The sequence below is a fragment of the Callithrix jacchus genome, chromosome 11 (assembly GCF_049354715.1).
Source record: "Callithrix jacchus isolate 240 chromosome 11, calJac240_pri, whole genome shotgun sequence".
NCBI classification, from domain to species: Eukaryota; Metazoa; Chordata; class Mammalia; order Primates; family Cebidae; genus Callithrix; species Callithrix jacchus.
The window spans coordinates 43123939-43140160 of record NC_133512.1 but is presented as its reverse complement, the minus strand read 5'-3'; the positions used below and the strand labels follow the sequence as shown (position 1 = coordinate 43140160).

General features: G+C 36.4%; 1 protein-coding gene across 6 annotated transcripts in view; it reads right to left on the bottom strand.

The window, feature by feature from the left end:
- AGMO (alkylglycerol monooxygenase) overlaps window positions 1-16222 on the bottom strand; it is a 356235-nt gene that overhangs the window by 139873 nt on the left and 200140 nt on the right. For 4 of the 6 annotated variants that reach the window (XM_078342639.1, XM_054237221.2, XM_054237216.2 and 1 more), the window contains one exon: window positions 1506-1628. The exons of 1 other annotated variant lie outside the window; for it this stretch is intronic. In XM_078342639.1, the coding sequence (XP_078198765.1) occupies window positions 1518-1628 (111 nt within the window). In that variant the 3' untranslated portion in view covers window positions 1506-1517. The remainder of the gene's footprint in view (window positions 1-1505; window positions 1629-16222) is intronic. One more of the 6 variants, XM_054237218.2, reaches the window with a different exon arrangement.

The following is a 16222-nucleotide window of genomic DNA, read 5'->3' as shown; positions in this document are numbered from 1 at the left end:
GTCTCCCGAGAACTAACTATCACGAGAACAAGATGCAAGCAACCTCCCCCAGTGATTTAATTACTTCTTACTGGGTCCCTCCTATGATTGTGGGGATTATGGGAACTACAATTCAAAATGAGATTTGGGTGAGGATACAGCCAAACCATATCACATGTGAACAATGGTAACTATTCATCTATTTTTTTATATCACACATCCGATATGAAATCTTAAACGCTGATTATTCTCTTGATTTCATAAATGGTGAAACTGAGAATTCAGTGACTTTCCTCACAATGTTAATTTATAATTACTGTGTTGCTAGGTCCAGGTGTTCTCCATTTCATCAAAGTAATTTAAATACTTGTTCAAGGATAGGCCAATTCAGTGTCAGATAGTGTACATTAAATCTAATAAAATTATTTATAAATATTGAGTTGTGGTAAATATTCAGCAACTATAAAATCAGTTAATATAAAAGACAGCATAAATTGTAAAGAAAAAGTCCACATTAGCTTTTAATCTGTATCTATCAATTTCCTTGGCATATGTAAGCATGTAGTAAAGATGATACCACTTAAATAGCAAAGTTATTAGAGTTGGATGAGAGTTTTAAGCAGTAATTCTCTAATAGCAAGCTGCTTTTTTCTTACATTTAGAGAGGTTACAGTCACATCTGATACCTAGGAAGGCATCTCATATTAAGAGTCAGAGAGAGTAGATTTCTGTTTTCCCCTGAGTGAGAATGCTTTAACTATTCATGGGTTCAATTACAAAAAAGCTGGATTTTATTCTTAGATCTGAATATATTTAGGAAAAGCTGGCATGAAGGATATTTTACCTCAGAGGAAAGGAATGAACAAATTAGTCAATTTTTCCTTTTTGTGATAATTTGATCACAGGGAAATAAATTCCAGAATATTGTTAAAGGCTGTGTATAGTTTCATTATTTTATCATAATAAAGGAAGTTTGGCTCACTAATAACATGCTGAGCATATGGAGGACATTTAGAAGAATAAATGAGGCATTATTTTTGAGAGATGGTAATTAAACCTTGTTCAGTCTTGTTTCTCTTTGTTCTTGTTGTTAGTATGTGTTACTTTATTATTAGGCAAAAAATGCCCTTTAACAAAATTTAGCTTATTGTGGCATGCATAAGATAGTAGGTATTCTAAGTAGTTTCTACAGCCTACTTAAAGTTATTACATGACTATAATAAAATTGTACTATAATTTAGGTACAGTTGATAAAAATGTTGAATTCAGTTAGTTATACCAGGTAGTAATCATCAATCTAGAAACCAAACAAATCATGGACAAAGTCTTCATAATGAGAAGGGTCCTCATGAAATTGCAAATTTAGGGCCAGGCATGATGGCTTATGGCTGTAATCCCAGCACTTTGGGAGCCCAAGGAGGGTAGATCACCTGAGGTTAGGAGTACAAGACCAACCTGGCCAACATGGTAAAACCCTATCTCTATTTATAATACAAAAAAAATTAGCTGGGTGTGGTGGTGCATACCTGTAATCCCAGCTACTTGGGAGGCTGAGGCAGGAGAATCGCTCCAACCCAGGAGGCAGAGGTTGCAGTAAGCTGAGATTGCACCACTGTACTCCAGCCTGGGCAACAAGTGTGAAACTGCATCTCAAAAAAAAAAAAGAAAGAAAGAAAAGAAAATGCAAATTTTAACTTATCTCTATTGTCTTTAAGTATGTAGGCACAAAAACAAAATCTTCCGTAGTCACTTCTTCACCATTATGTAAACAGAAGTTGCAAGAATTGAAAGAGATATAACATATACTTAAAATTTCAATTTGATTATAGAAGCAATAGGTAGTTCAGGAAAATAAAGCTCTGTATTTAATACTGATTCTCAGGAATAAGGAGAATTTGATAGCATTTCTTAAAGGCATGAGTGATTAGTAATAAAGTGTACATGTAAAATTGCCTTTGATTTTTAGCCAGCAGAAGAAAAAAGCAGACATCTAGGAAGGATATCATGTGCATAGCATGTATATCACATCTTGAAAGAAAAGTCTAAATGGTTGGAAGTACCAAGTGATAATCCAGAAAGCTGACTTGTTATTACGCTTTTCAATTTGGTTTTAGGAATTTCAGGACATTTTCATGCAACAATAGCTAATGCATTTTAAGTGGACACATAAAAGAAATGTACAGCTGCTTATCAAATGAACAAATTATAAAAGCTTACCAAATAGCTATCTTTGAAAAGTAAAAACAAAATCCTGCAATTCTTATTAAATATCTCATATAAGTATATAGCTAGAGATAAAAAAGTAGGCAAACATATTATGAAGATTATTTTAAAATGTTTAAGGGAGTCATTGACAAAGTGTTAAAATACCAAGATGAACAGTACTATGGATTATAAATCACATGGAATATTTATTGTTATACAGCAACATTAGTTGGGTAATATTGACATGATAAATCCCAAATAGCATTTAAATTAACATTTGCAAATACACAGTTTGTTAATTCACATTATCTTCAGAAGATGGGTTCTGATTTCTATTAACCTTGACTCTTGTCAAGCATTAATATGACCGAAGTAATAACAAATGCTCCTTTGCCATTCACCTATAGCAAGACGACCTCTATTTCCAATATTTATAACCATTTGACACAATCTATGAAGGGAATCGAAATATCCTCCCATCATAGATCTTCAGTTTGCTCAATGTGGAAAAAATAAATATAAAATCCAAATTTAACTTCACTTTCAAAGGCATATACGACGGTTTCCCAACACGTCTTGCCTATTTAAAAAAATTTTATGATGGTAAATAAACCCTGGAAAATTCCTTCTCAGATTTTACCACCTGAAACTGCAGCTGTTGGCTGCCACTATCACAGTCTCACAACTCCAAACTCACGTGCAAACCTCATCAAGGGCAGACATTTCTAATTGATTCCAGAAGTATGGTTTTTTGGGGTTTTTTTTGCTTAGATCAGGGGGCAAAGGAAGAATAATGAGCAGCTTTTCAGAGGGAATTGAGGGTTAGGGTGTTGAGGGGAGGGGGTGGCGCTTTTAAAATCTCAGGCTTGGCCAGAAATGCGTGGCAATTTTACGGTCAATTGGCGAGAGCATCTGGAACCAGGCATTCTGGCCTTGCAGTTGATGGTAGTGAAACCAGCTTACAGGCAAAGGCAAGCCGGTAATGAGTCCCTGTCATGTACTAGTGGAAACCACGTTGACGGTCTGCCAAATATCCCTGCTCCTTTTCTTAGCGACAGGATTCCTTTCAGAGCCGTTGTCTAGTATCTGCAATCTGTCCTCGTATAGATCTTCATCTGTTTTCTCTATTCTTAAAGACAATGCAAAAATAAAGCCTAAAAATTAGAACGTATATGTGCTTGGTTCCTTATGTGCTGACATGGCTCTGTATCACAAGGTTGTGTTTGCTTTCATTTGGGGCATATATTTCAAACGCAGCGGCCATCTTGTTAGTGCATGGGGAGTGTCGGATGCGCAGGTCGTAAATCACAGCACAGCGCACGGCACACTCAGAGGAGAGGAGGTGAAATGCAGGCCCTTTGTTATTTCAAATGTAGGACAGGTGATTATTCTTAAAAAGGTGGGAAGGGGGCAGGGTTCTTTTTTAAATGCCAAGCAGAAAACCAAGGGTGATATGGAAATAATTTCTTAGGAGTAAATGATGTTTACTTTAGGCTGCTGCTCGTAATTCACCACGCTGACATTGGTAGATTACACCCAGGAATAAGTCAGGTAATAATAGGACAGTCATGACAAATGTAGAGATGTGTCAACAGGGTGGAAACTGGTTCTGTGGTGAAGAACAAACCATGCAGAAAGCTAGATTTCTAATATTCTCAAATCTCTATTTTTATCCAAATAATGTAATTAATGGAGATTGTATTCATGTTATAACGCACTGAAAATTCCGGGGTTTGTGATGTTAAACTAAATTCAACATGCATGCACTTAGCTGATCTACTCTTGGCAGGGAATCCCTTCTTGTTTTCAAACAAAAGTAAAACCAGCATAAAAGCAAGACTAAATGAAACAACAAACAGCTAAACTAAAAGAAAAAAATGTATTTAGAATACTTTTCAAAAAACATATTTTTGGATGTGAAGTTTTTCTGAAAACACCTGTGTTCTGATGATTACAGTATGTGTGAATCAGAAATATGTAGAATTAGTGTAGCTCAAAATATACGTAATATTAAAATGCATAAAAAAAAGTGAACAGATAGAAAATGACATCTACTTGAACAAAAAGTATTATTTTTTAAAAGCAACTGCACTTGGATGCCTGTGTTGGTACTTAAAAATAAGAACATACCAGAGAAGAGAAAGGTGAGTAAGAATATAAGCCATATTTCTGTCTTTCCAGTTTTAATTGTCTTAAGATGATGCATAGAAAACTATCATGTATTATTCTCTAAGATGTGGATTTAATATCTTAAAATCCCATACAAAGCCAATACATTTTGGAAAATTTCATGTGATAATTTGCAATTTACTGTGTCAAAACTAATCTTTCTCCTTTTATAAAGTAGAAAAGCAATACTATATTCTAATATTTTTAATTTTACTTCCAAGTATTTTGTTGTTCATGGAAAGAAAAACTGACTATTTTTAGAAGGAATACAGGAAGAGGACAATGTCGTTTTTAAAGGAGACCACAAATAAGTCATCCCAAATGGCTTATTTTCACCTTCAACTTAGCTAGCCCCAAAACTCAGTCCATCAGTTATTTTCTATGTACCATTACAGAGTAGTAAACAACATGTTCATGAGGGATAGATGTACATCGTGAATGAGACACATATAATGCTCTCCTCATAGGACCTGGAAGAGTAAACATTTGTTAATTGCATGTGATGGTAATGATACATCTTGAAAAAGATTACATCCTTATATTCTAAAAACATTTATAAGGATAATAAGTGAAAGCAAACAATTTTTAAAGTGGCAGGATACTCAAATTGAGTTAGAAGTAAAGGAAGAAGAATATTTGCAAACCTTTATTATATTAACAAAAATATCAATGGATCTGCTAGTAACCCCAGTGTTTACATGTTTTATGCTATTTCCTGAATGTTGCATTTTTTTCTAAAAATAAAAATAGATTATATCCTATAAATTACATTCAAATACATTACATAAAGGTAATTTTCAAAAAGGTTAATTTATAGAATATAAAAGGGATACAATCTGGGACTACGACCTAAGGTGAAGTGGCTTATATTATTGACTTACACATGGCTAATGAACAGGTAAAATGACTAATATTTGGCTTATTGAAGAGAAGATTCATGTACTCACTAACATAGTGCCATGAACATGGGAGATTTTCCAATGTTTCAGAAATTTTGACATAAGGTAGGGCAAATTTGGGATTAATTTTAAGTGTGAATACTCTCCCCTATGCAAGAATAGAGAAAATCATCATCTGTGCACTTAAAATAGTAAATCTTGCTAAAGAAGCTGAGATCATGGAATTAATTCAAATTATACACTAGCTTAATATTTTTGCATAATTATAGCCAGTTTTCATCATCCTGCCCAGAAGTTGTATAAATGTATACTGGTTGTTATAGGAGGAATTGTAGCTGGATATATCAGCATGATACGGAAAAAATGTTTATCTGAATTAATAATAATCAATGGTATAATAGTACCTTTTTCATATATAAAGGTGAGTATTGTATTGTATGGAATTATTCTATGGAAATAAAATCTATTCGCATTCAGTCCAGAGGTAAAGAGACAAACTACAAGCTGAAAGAAGATACTTTCAATAAACATAAATGACAAAGAACTGATATTATCATCATATATAGAAATTCTAAAAATCAAGAAAAAGAAAACAAAACAACTGAATAGAATGGATAAAAGGTACCAAAAGAATCACAGGAAAGGAAACACAAATTGCCAATAAACATAAAATAATGATCAACTTCAACAGAAAACAGTACTTACGAATACAATGAGATACTACTTAATTTCCCAAATGGACAATAGGTTAGAAATCTGACAGTTTTGGTGAGGAAATGTATACTCTGATAGTGGCAAATTTTATAATCACTTGGAAAACAATTTGGCATCATTTTAAGAATTTAAACAAGCATATTTGCTATAATCCAGCAATTCCCATCTAGCTCTAGAAACTAGAGAAACTCTACATATGTGCAACATGCACTAGAAGATGTGTACATGAATTTTTATTGCAGCATTGCAATAGCAAAACCTAGAAACAATGCTAGAGAACAGATAGATACGTATTGTCAGCAGTGAACCACTCTATAGGAACAGAAATGGATATGAGTACAGGCAACAAAAATAATACATTTGAAAAATTACAGTTTTTTTAAAAAAGCATGGAAATGATAAGCACAAAGTACAAAGTAATTGTTCTACCTGTGGAAATATGAGTTGCATCACACAGATAGCAGATACCATAGTGTTAATAGTTCACTGATATTAAAATTTTATTTAGACTGGTGTTTATTTTATCTTTTATAAAAATACTATATCTAATTTGATATCTCAAATGCTATAGAAAAAAACAGAGGTGATGAAAAATATCAAATAAAACTAATATAGCAAACATTATCTTACAATAATATATTTTATTTAGAATGGTATTTATTTTGTTATCTTTATAAAAATATTCTATCTAAGATCTCAAATGCCATAGAAAAAAACTGATGTGATGAAAAATATTAAGTAAAACTAATAAATACCAACTTTGTAGACTTTATAAAAATATTAGGGCTAGCCACTGTGGCTAATGCCTGGAATCCCAACTCTTTGGGAGGCCAAAGCAGCAAATCACGAGGTTGGGAATTTGAGACCATCCTGGCCAACATGGTGAAATCCCATCTCTACTAAAAGTACAAAAATTAGCCAGGCATGATGATGGATGCCAGTAATTCAGGAGGCTGGGGCAGGAGATTTGCTTAAACCTGGGAGACACAAGTTGTAGTGAGCAGAGATCACATCATTGCACTCCAGACTGGGTGACAAGAGTAAGACTCTGTCTCAAAAAACAAAAAGAAAAATTAGACATTTGGATAATACTGAAAAATAGATCAGTCAAAACTGTTCTATGCTATGAATATTTGTGTGTGTGTGTGTGTGTGTGTGTCTATGTCTCCTTGAACCCAAAAGTATGCATATAGCAGACTAGCATACATATCATGAAAAAATGTTGAGGACAGTCTATTTCTTACATTCATCTTGTAGCCAGATAAACAGTTGAAATGACTCATTTAAGAGGACTTCAAACATTCTGTGATGACAACAGACTAATCACCATTGTGAGATAAACCCCAGTAATATAAAACCTCAGCGTGGTAGACTGATAAAAGAGCAAAAATTCATGTGTGCCCTTTTGCAATTGATCTTACTGCTCTTCTAATCAAAAGAATTTATTTCCCCACCCCTTGATTTTTGGCTAGTCTGATGATTTGTCTGACCAATGGAATGTGAAGTATATAGAGTTCTTGGGCCTAGGCTTCAAGAAGCCTTGCAAATTCAGCCTTCCGTCTTGCACATCTTGCAATTGCAATGTAAAGAATTTGGCCTGGTACACTGGAGGGTGAGAGGCCATGTGGAGGGAAAACAATGTGCTCCCTTGATAACCAGAGACAAGTGCTTTTCACATTTCATTTTAGCTCAGCTGATTCAGTGGAATACTGCTGAGTGAGTGGACCCAGGTGAAAGCAGCAGAGAAAACACCACAAAAATTTTGAGAAATAATACACCTTCATTTGATTTAAGCCATTAAGTTTTGGTTTGGTCTGTCATGCAAAAACATAAACACCAAGAAAGTCTGAATTTTACCAGATAAATAAACACATACATACACCAAAGAAAAGAAGGAAAGAGAAACAAGGCAAGAGGGAAGAATCCATGCAAGTACGAAGCTTGCTAAGAACTGCTGAATCTTTCTTGGTTTTCTAATATACGTATGTTGACATATTAACTGGGTAACAAGAGACGTCTGAATATGCATTCTTTGCAATTTGAAGTCAACAAACATGTAATTCAGCATTCTATTTAGAGTTAAAATTACAACAATATATTCTTCTCAAGTTTGGTGAGTAACAGCTATATAGCAGGCATTTTCAATGCACATTTAATATTTATTGAATAAGTCAATAAATACTGAAGAGTCTTATGCTTATGGTTGCTACTTATGGTTGGTTTCTTCATTACATAAAATCGGTGAGGTAGCAAATTGTCAAACTTGGGGTAATGCCTTTTCAAAAGAACTGCCCGGACAAGATAATAATGTAGAAAAGGTAACTAACAAGAAGACATAATAATTAGATTCCAGAGTTGGAAGAAAAGTAGGGTGTTTCCTACAGGGTGAGATACATACAAATTAATGGTGGTACTCCATAGGATTTCAGTCAGAACTGTGTACTAGGCAGGTAAGAATGCCTCTAGGGATTCCCTTCTTAGATGCAGGTGGAATTTTCTGCACTCCAAACTGAGCACCTACTCAAGGTTCTTAAGACCTTAAACTTCTACTCTCCCAAGTTTAGCAGGAACTTCTAAACTATTGAGATGCAAGCAACCCAAACCTAACTCCTAGATAACTCAAATTCATATATTCTCTGACATTGACAGAAACTCCCAGAACATGTCTTCATGGTAAATCTCTGGCATTCAATATCAGCAAGAGAAGGACAAGGAAGCACCTCTCTGAGTATTAGGTCTGTTCTACCTGTCTTAATTCTGCTTGCTTTGGCTTTATTCTTTGAAGTTTTGGGAATGATCACCTAAATATGAAATTTTTTAAATTGAGGGATTGGGATGGAAATGATAAAAGTGATTTTAACAATGGCATTAAGATAAATACCCCATATTACTGAATGATCGATCCTATTCAATGCCACTTTTATAAGAATTTTATTTTCAGCTATGAAGTTTTAGAAAATAATTAGATTTATTATTTACTCATATTAATTTTAATTTTTACTTCATAACTTGATGACATTTTCAATTTATGCTTTGGGTATTTCTAATTTGTGGTTTTCTATTACTGTAGTGATAACATTTCATTTAAAAGAAATATATTTACATTTTAAAAAATGAAATACCCTAAATATAAACATTAAGAAGAATCAAAGTGGCCTACTTATATACCACGTGTTTCCTTTGAGGTAAAGTTTTTTGCAAGAAGTTCTTAAATATGAGTTCAATGAACAAAGATACTATTCTGCATGACTTAGTTAGAAACAGTTATCTGCTGTGTCTTAGAGCAATCATTTTTTTTACCCTAAAATACAAAGTCAACTACTAAAGTCCTACCTCTATTCATTTCTCACTAAGCTGGGTTGAATAATCCACATTAAAAAAATAAGTTCCAAGTAAAATGTTTTATTGTGTGTTACCTGGTCACTGCAATCACAATTAATTTGTGATATATGAAATCATAAAATACAAAAAATCCTCAAACCTTTCCATACAATACTGTATTTGAATGCTTGAAAAATACTATAAATTCATATTCCAAAGACATTTTTAATACTCAGAGAAACTAACTGGGAAAAGGAGAACCTATACTGTGTTCCTTACTAAAATCATTACATGTGCTTTATAGCCTGTACTTCTATTATATTCTTAGTAGTAACTATGGGAGTGGTAATGTCAGTTGTACTGAAGCTTTTGGTGGAGTGGGTACAACATACTGCACATTTACAGATATTATTATAAATATTTTTTGTATTTATCATCTTATTTAATCCACAGGTCCACCTGCTAAAGTAAGTATTACTATTATTATAATCATTATGCAGAAGAGAAGTAAAAGCAGATAGAGGTACTTAAAAGTCTGGATGGAATGACTGATAACAACATTAAAATACCTATAAACTTCAATGGAAGTATTACATCATTAGCAATAAGTACACTTGACCCTTGAACAACTCGGAGGTTACCAGGGCCAACCTCCTGTGCAGTCAAAAATTTGCCTAAATTTCACGTCCCCCGAAGATGTGGCTACTAACTGCCTACTGTTGACTAGATGCCTCATTGATAACCTGAACAGATGATTAACACATATTCTGTATGTTAAATGTATGATACACTGTATTCTTACAATAAAGAAAACGTTAAGAAAATGGTAAGGAAGAAAATGTATTATTAAGCTGAAGTACAACATCATAAAGGTCTTTTTTCTCATTTTCTTCATGTTAAGTAGTCTGAGAAGGAGGAGGAAGAGGTGAGTTTGGACTTGCCAACTAAGGAGTGGCAGAGGTGGAGGAGATGAGGTGGAGGAGGTGAGGAGGTGAAAGGAAAAGCTGGAGAGACAAGCACACTGAGTGTAACATTTATTGAAAAAACTCCACACATAGATGGACGTGTGCATTCAAACCCATGTTGTTTAAGGATCAACTGGATACAAAAGCTGTAGTAACTGCCAGGATATGGTCATTTCTTAAGGCAGGCAGTTGTATGATGAATAAAGTGTGTATGCATGCCCTAAGCCCACACCTGAGAACATATGCAGATAAAATCAGATTATGATCCCCATGAAAATAAGAAAAAAAAAACTAATAAATTATAAACAAATCAGAAATAAGCAGTCAAAGTAACTCCCATGCCTTCTTCACCTTAGTGATGCCAGTTGGATATAGCTAGAATATGGGCATTTTAAAGAATCATGGTTTCTGGAAATCACTGGTTACTAACTGATGCCCTATATGAATAGGAGCCATAGGATACTGTCCACACAGCTTAGATGCAGCTCCTCTCCACAATGGGCTGCTCATTGTCGTTGTCATCAGTATGCTGGTGTCTTTGACTAAGGCTGTGACAACTCCAGGGTCATGCAGCTGTATCTTTTGAGTATTTTGTCTCAGTACCTATCACAAAACTCTGAACATAGAAACTTAGTTGAAAAAAAAAGATTTTGAGATTTTAGATTAAAGGGCATATATGTTCATTAAATAATAAATTCATTACCAAAAAAAGAGAAATAATAAAAACCATTTAGGTAACAACACAAACATAACCACTAATAAAGTGTGGTTATATCTTCTTACAATCTATTTTCTCTGCATTGTACTGTTTGTTTATGCAAAACAATGAATAACTTTGTCAGAAAGAGGCTAACTATAAATTTGATAGGCATACTCCTCTCAAATAACATAGGAAGCCTAGCACCAAGCAAACTTATAGAGTTTGACTTATATAATAAAATAATATAACAAGAAACTTCCACCCAACCTTCTAGATAAAGAAGAGTCACAGGTCCACAAGCTAATGCTACCAATATATACAACATTGATTTACAGGAGAAAGGGGATCTATTGCTTCACTGACATTGATTTTAGTGATAACTTCAAAGAAAAATGAAGAGAACATAGTGTCCTTGTAGTATAATCACTCATAGTCAGTCAGCCCTAATATTGAATGGAGTCACTGAAGCCGTTTATTAGCTTTCTATACTCATTTTGAAGAAAAGTTTTAATAAAAGAGCAGGTTTATTAAAACTCTGATAAATGGCAAAGATTTACATAAAGTTCTAAGAGATATAAATGTGAAGAAAACTCAAATTTCAAATTCATAATTAAGAATATAAGCAATGGCCAGGCACAGTGGCTCATGTCTGTAATCCCAGCACTTTGGCAGGCCTAAGTGGGCAGATCACGAGGTCAGGAAATCGAGATCAGACTGGCGAACATGGTGAAATCCTGTCTCTACTAAAAATACAAAAAATTTAGCCAAGCATGGTGGCATTTGCCTGAAGTCCCAGCTACTGGGCAGGCTGAGGCAGGAAAATTGCTTGAATGCAGGGGGTGGAAGTTGCACTGAGCTACTGTGCCACTGCACTCCAGCCAGGGCTACAGAGGAAGACTCCATCTCAAAAGAAATAAAAAAAGAATATAAGAATTAGTAAGTGGTTGTAATTTTTACAATGTTTAACTTTAAAAAGAAGTGGGGAGAAATCCAAGATGGCCCCTTAGGAGCAGGTCAGGATTGCAGCTCCCAGTGAAAGCACAGAGGGTGAGTGGACACCGCATTTCCAGATGGATCCTTATTGCCCACAAACCAGGAGATTCCTAGGCAGAGATCCCCATGGGTCGCCAGGGCGGATATTTTGGCCAGCGCGACTGTTTCGACCAGTGTGGCTGTTTTGCCGGTGCCCTGGTGCAGCGGCTCTCTGTACAAAATACACTGGTCTGGTTGCCCTTTTAAGCTGGCAACTGGAGCTCCGGGAAGGCAGGTTAGCCCATTCATCTGATTAAATGGGACTGAAACAGAGAGACAGGCCAGAAGATTCCCGGGCAGCGCCATTGTTTCAGCCGGTGCAGTGGGTCGCCGCATGGGAAATCACAGATCCTGGCGCCCATTTAGCAGGTGACTGGAACACCTGGGAGAGAGTCAACCATTCAACTTAAAAAAAAAGGCTCTGATGCAGGGAGCCAGGTGATCAGGCTTGGCAGGTCCCACCCCCAACAAAAACAAAAACAAAAACAAAAACAGCAATTGGAAATGCTTGGGGTTGAGAGTTTCATGGGAAGCACAGCTGAACCCAGGATGGTGCAGCTCAGTGTGGGAGGAGCGTCAGCCATTACGGAAGCATTCCACCCCTACAGAGATAGTCCACCATTGCTGAGGCAGCCTGCCATTGCCAAGGCAACCCTCCATTGCTGAGGCAACCTGCCATAACAGAAAGAGTCCGCCATTACAGAGGCGAACCACCATTGCCAACGCAGTTCTAACCACACCCATATAAACAGGACTGCAGGGAAGCTCACACGGCAGCAGGGCAGTGCCCACAACAGCTCAGCAAAGCCTCTGCAGGCAGACAGTGACTAGGCTGCCTCCTTGCTGGACAGGGCAGCCTTGGAAAAAAAAAAAAGGCAGCAGCACAATGGATGCTCATAAATAAAGCCCTAACTCCCTGGGACAGAGCACCTGGGGGAAAAAAGGAGGTTTATGAGTTCTGCCACAGCAGACTTAAACATACATGACTAGCAGCTCGGAATGAACAACAGAGCTCACAGTTCAACACTTGAGCTCCTATAAAGAACAGACTGTCTCCTCAAACAGGTCCTTGACCTCACAAAGAACTGAGCAGACTGACATTTGGCGGGCATCATTCTGGGACAAAGATAGCAGAAGAAGAAACTGGTAGCAACCTTTACTGTTCTGCAGCTACTGCAGGTGATTTCCCAGGCAAGCAGGGCCTGGAGCAGACCTCAGCAGCCCTACAGCAGAGGGGCCAGACTGTTAGAAGGAAAACTAAGAAACAGAAATAACTTTATCATCAACAATCTGGACACCCACTCAGAGACCCAATCTGAAAATCAGCAACTACACAGATGGCACGCGGACAAATCCACAAAGATGGGAAGAAACCAGCACAAAAAGGAGGAAACCACCTAAAACCAGAACACCTCTCCTCCTATAAGGGATCAAAACTCCTCACCAGCAAGGAAACAAAGCTAGATGGAGAATGAGTGTGATGAAATGACAGAATCAGAATTCAGAAGGTGGGTAATGAGAAACTTCTGTGAGCTAAAAGAACATGTTCTAACTCAATGCAAGGAAACTAAAAACCTTGAAAAAAGATTTGAGGAAATGAAAACAAAAATGGACAACTTAGAGAGAAATATGAGTGAATTGATGAAGCTGAATAACACAACACAAGAACTTCGTGAATCATGTACAAGTTTCAACAGCCAAATTGACCAAGCAGAAGAAAGGATATCAGAGGTCGAAGATAAACTCAATGAAATAAAACAAGTTGGCAAGATTAGAGAAAAAAGAGCAAAAAGGAATGAACAAAGTCTCCAAGAAATGTGGGACTATGTGAAGAGACCTAATCTACGTTTGATAGGTGTGCCTGAATGTGATGAAGAGAATGAATCCAAGCTGGAAAATACTCTTCAGGATATTATCCAGGAAAACTTCCCCAACCCAGCAAAGCACGCCCATATTCAAGTCCAGAAAATACAGAGAACACCACAAAGATGTTCCTCAAGAAGAGCAACTCCAAGGCACATAATCGTCAGATTCACCAGGGTTGAAATGAAGGAGAAAATAAATGCTAAGGGCAGCCAGAGAGAAAGGTCGGGTCACCCACAAAGAAACCCACCAGACTCAGAGCAGATCTCTCGGCAGAAACCCTACAAGCCAGAAGAGAGTGGGGGCCAATATTCAACATCCTTAAAGAAAAGAACTTTCAACCCAGAATTTCATATCCAGCCAAACTGAGCTTCATAAGTGAAGGAAAAATAAAATCCTTTGCAAACAAGCAAGTACTCAGAGATTTTGTCACCACCAGGCCTGCTTTACAAGAGCTCCTGAAAGAGGCACTGCACATAGAAAGGAACAACCAGTACCAGCCACTCCAAAAACATACCAAATGGTAAAGAGCATCAACAAAATGAAGAATCTGCATCAACCAATGAGCAAAACAGCCAGCTAGCATCAAAATGGCAGTATCAAATTCACACATAACAATATTAACCCTAAATGTAAATGGACTAAATGCATGAATCAAAAGACACAGACTGGCAAATTGGATAAAAAGCCAAAACCTGTTGGTGTGCTGTATCCAGGAAACCCATCTCACATGCAAGGATACACAAAGGTTCAAAATAAAGGGATGGAGGAAGATTTACCAAGCAAATGGCGAGCAAAAAAAAAAGCAGGAATTGTAATTCTCATCTCTGATAAAATAGACTTTAATGCAACAAAGATCAAAATAGACAAAGAAGAACATTACATAATGGTAAAAGGATTGATACAACAAGAAGAGCTAACCATCCTAAACATATATGCACCCAATACAGGAGCACTCAGATACATAAGGCAAGTTCTTCATGACTTACAAAGAGACTTAGACTCCCACACAATAATAGTGGGAGACTTTAACACTCCACTGTCAATATTAGACAGATTAACCAGACAGAAAATTAACAAGGATATCCAGGACTTGAACTCAGACCTGCAACAAGCAAACCTGATAGACATTTACAGAACTCTCCACCCCAAATTCACAGAATATACATTCTTCTCAGCACCACATCATACCTACTCTAAAATTGACCACATAATTGGAAGTAAATCACTCCTCAGCAAATGCAAAAGAATGGAAATCATAACAAACAGTCTCTCAGACACAGTGCAATCAAGTTAGAACTCAGAATTCAGAAACTAAGTCAGAACAACACAGTCTCATGGAAACTGAACAACTGGCTCTTGAATGTCCACTGGATAAACAATGAAATGAAGGCAGAAATAAAGAAGTTCTTTGAAACCAATGAGAATGAAGACACAACATACCAGAATCTCTAGGACACATTTAAAGCAGTCTCTAGAGGAAAATATATAGCAATAAGTGCCCACATGAAAGAGTGGAGAGATCCTAAATTGACACCCTATCAGCAAAATTGAAAGAGCTAGAGGAGCAAGATCAAAAAACTCAAAACCTAGCAGAAGACAAGAAATAACTAAGATCAGAGCAGAACTGAAGGAGATAGAGACACAAAAATCCCTTCAAAAAAAAATCAATAAATCCAGGAGCTGGTTTTTCTAAAAGATCAATGAAATAGACCACTAGCCAGATAAATAAAAAAGAAAAAAGAAAATAACCCAATAGACGCAATAAAAAATGACAAAGGGGAAATCACCACAGAACCCACAGAAATTCAAACCATCTTCAGAGAATATTACAAACAACTCTATGCACATAAACTAGTAAACCTGGAAGAAATGGATAAATTCCTGGACACTTGAGTCCTCCCAAACCTAAACCAGGAAGAAGTCGAAACCATGAATAGACCAATAACAAGGTCTGAAGTTTAGGCAGCAATTAAGCGCCTACCACACAAAAAAGCCCAGGTCCAGATGGGTTCACAGCCGAATTCTACCAGACACACAAAGAGGAGCTGGTACCATTCTTTCTGAAACTATTCCAAATAATCCAAAAAGAGGGAATCCTTCCCAAATAATTTTATGGGTCCAACATCATCCTGATACCAAAACCTGGCAGAGACTCAACAAGAAAAGAAAACTTCAGGCCAATATCCATGATGAACATAGATGCAAAAATCTTCAATAAAATACTGGCCCACCGATTGCAACAGCACATCAAAAAGCTTATCAACCATGATCAAGTAGGATTAATCCTGGGTATGCTAGGCTGGTTCAACATATGCAAGTCTATAAACGTAATTCACCACATAAACAGAACCAAAGACAAAAACCACATGATT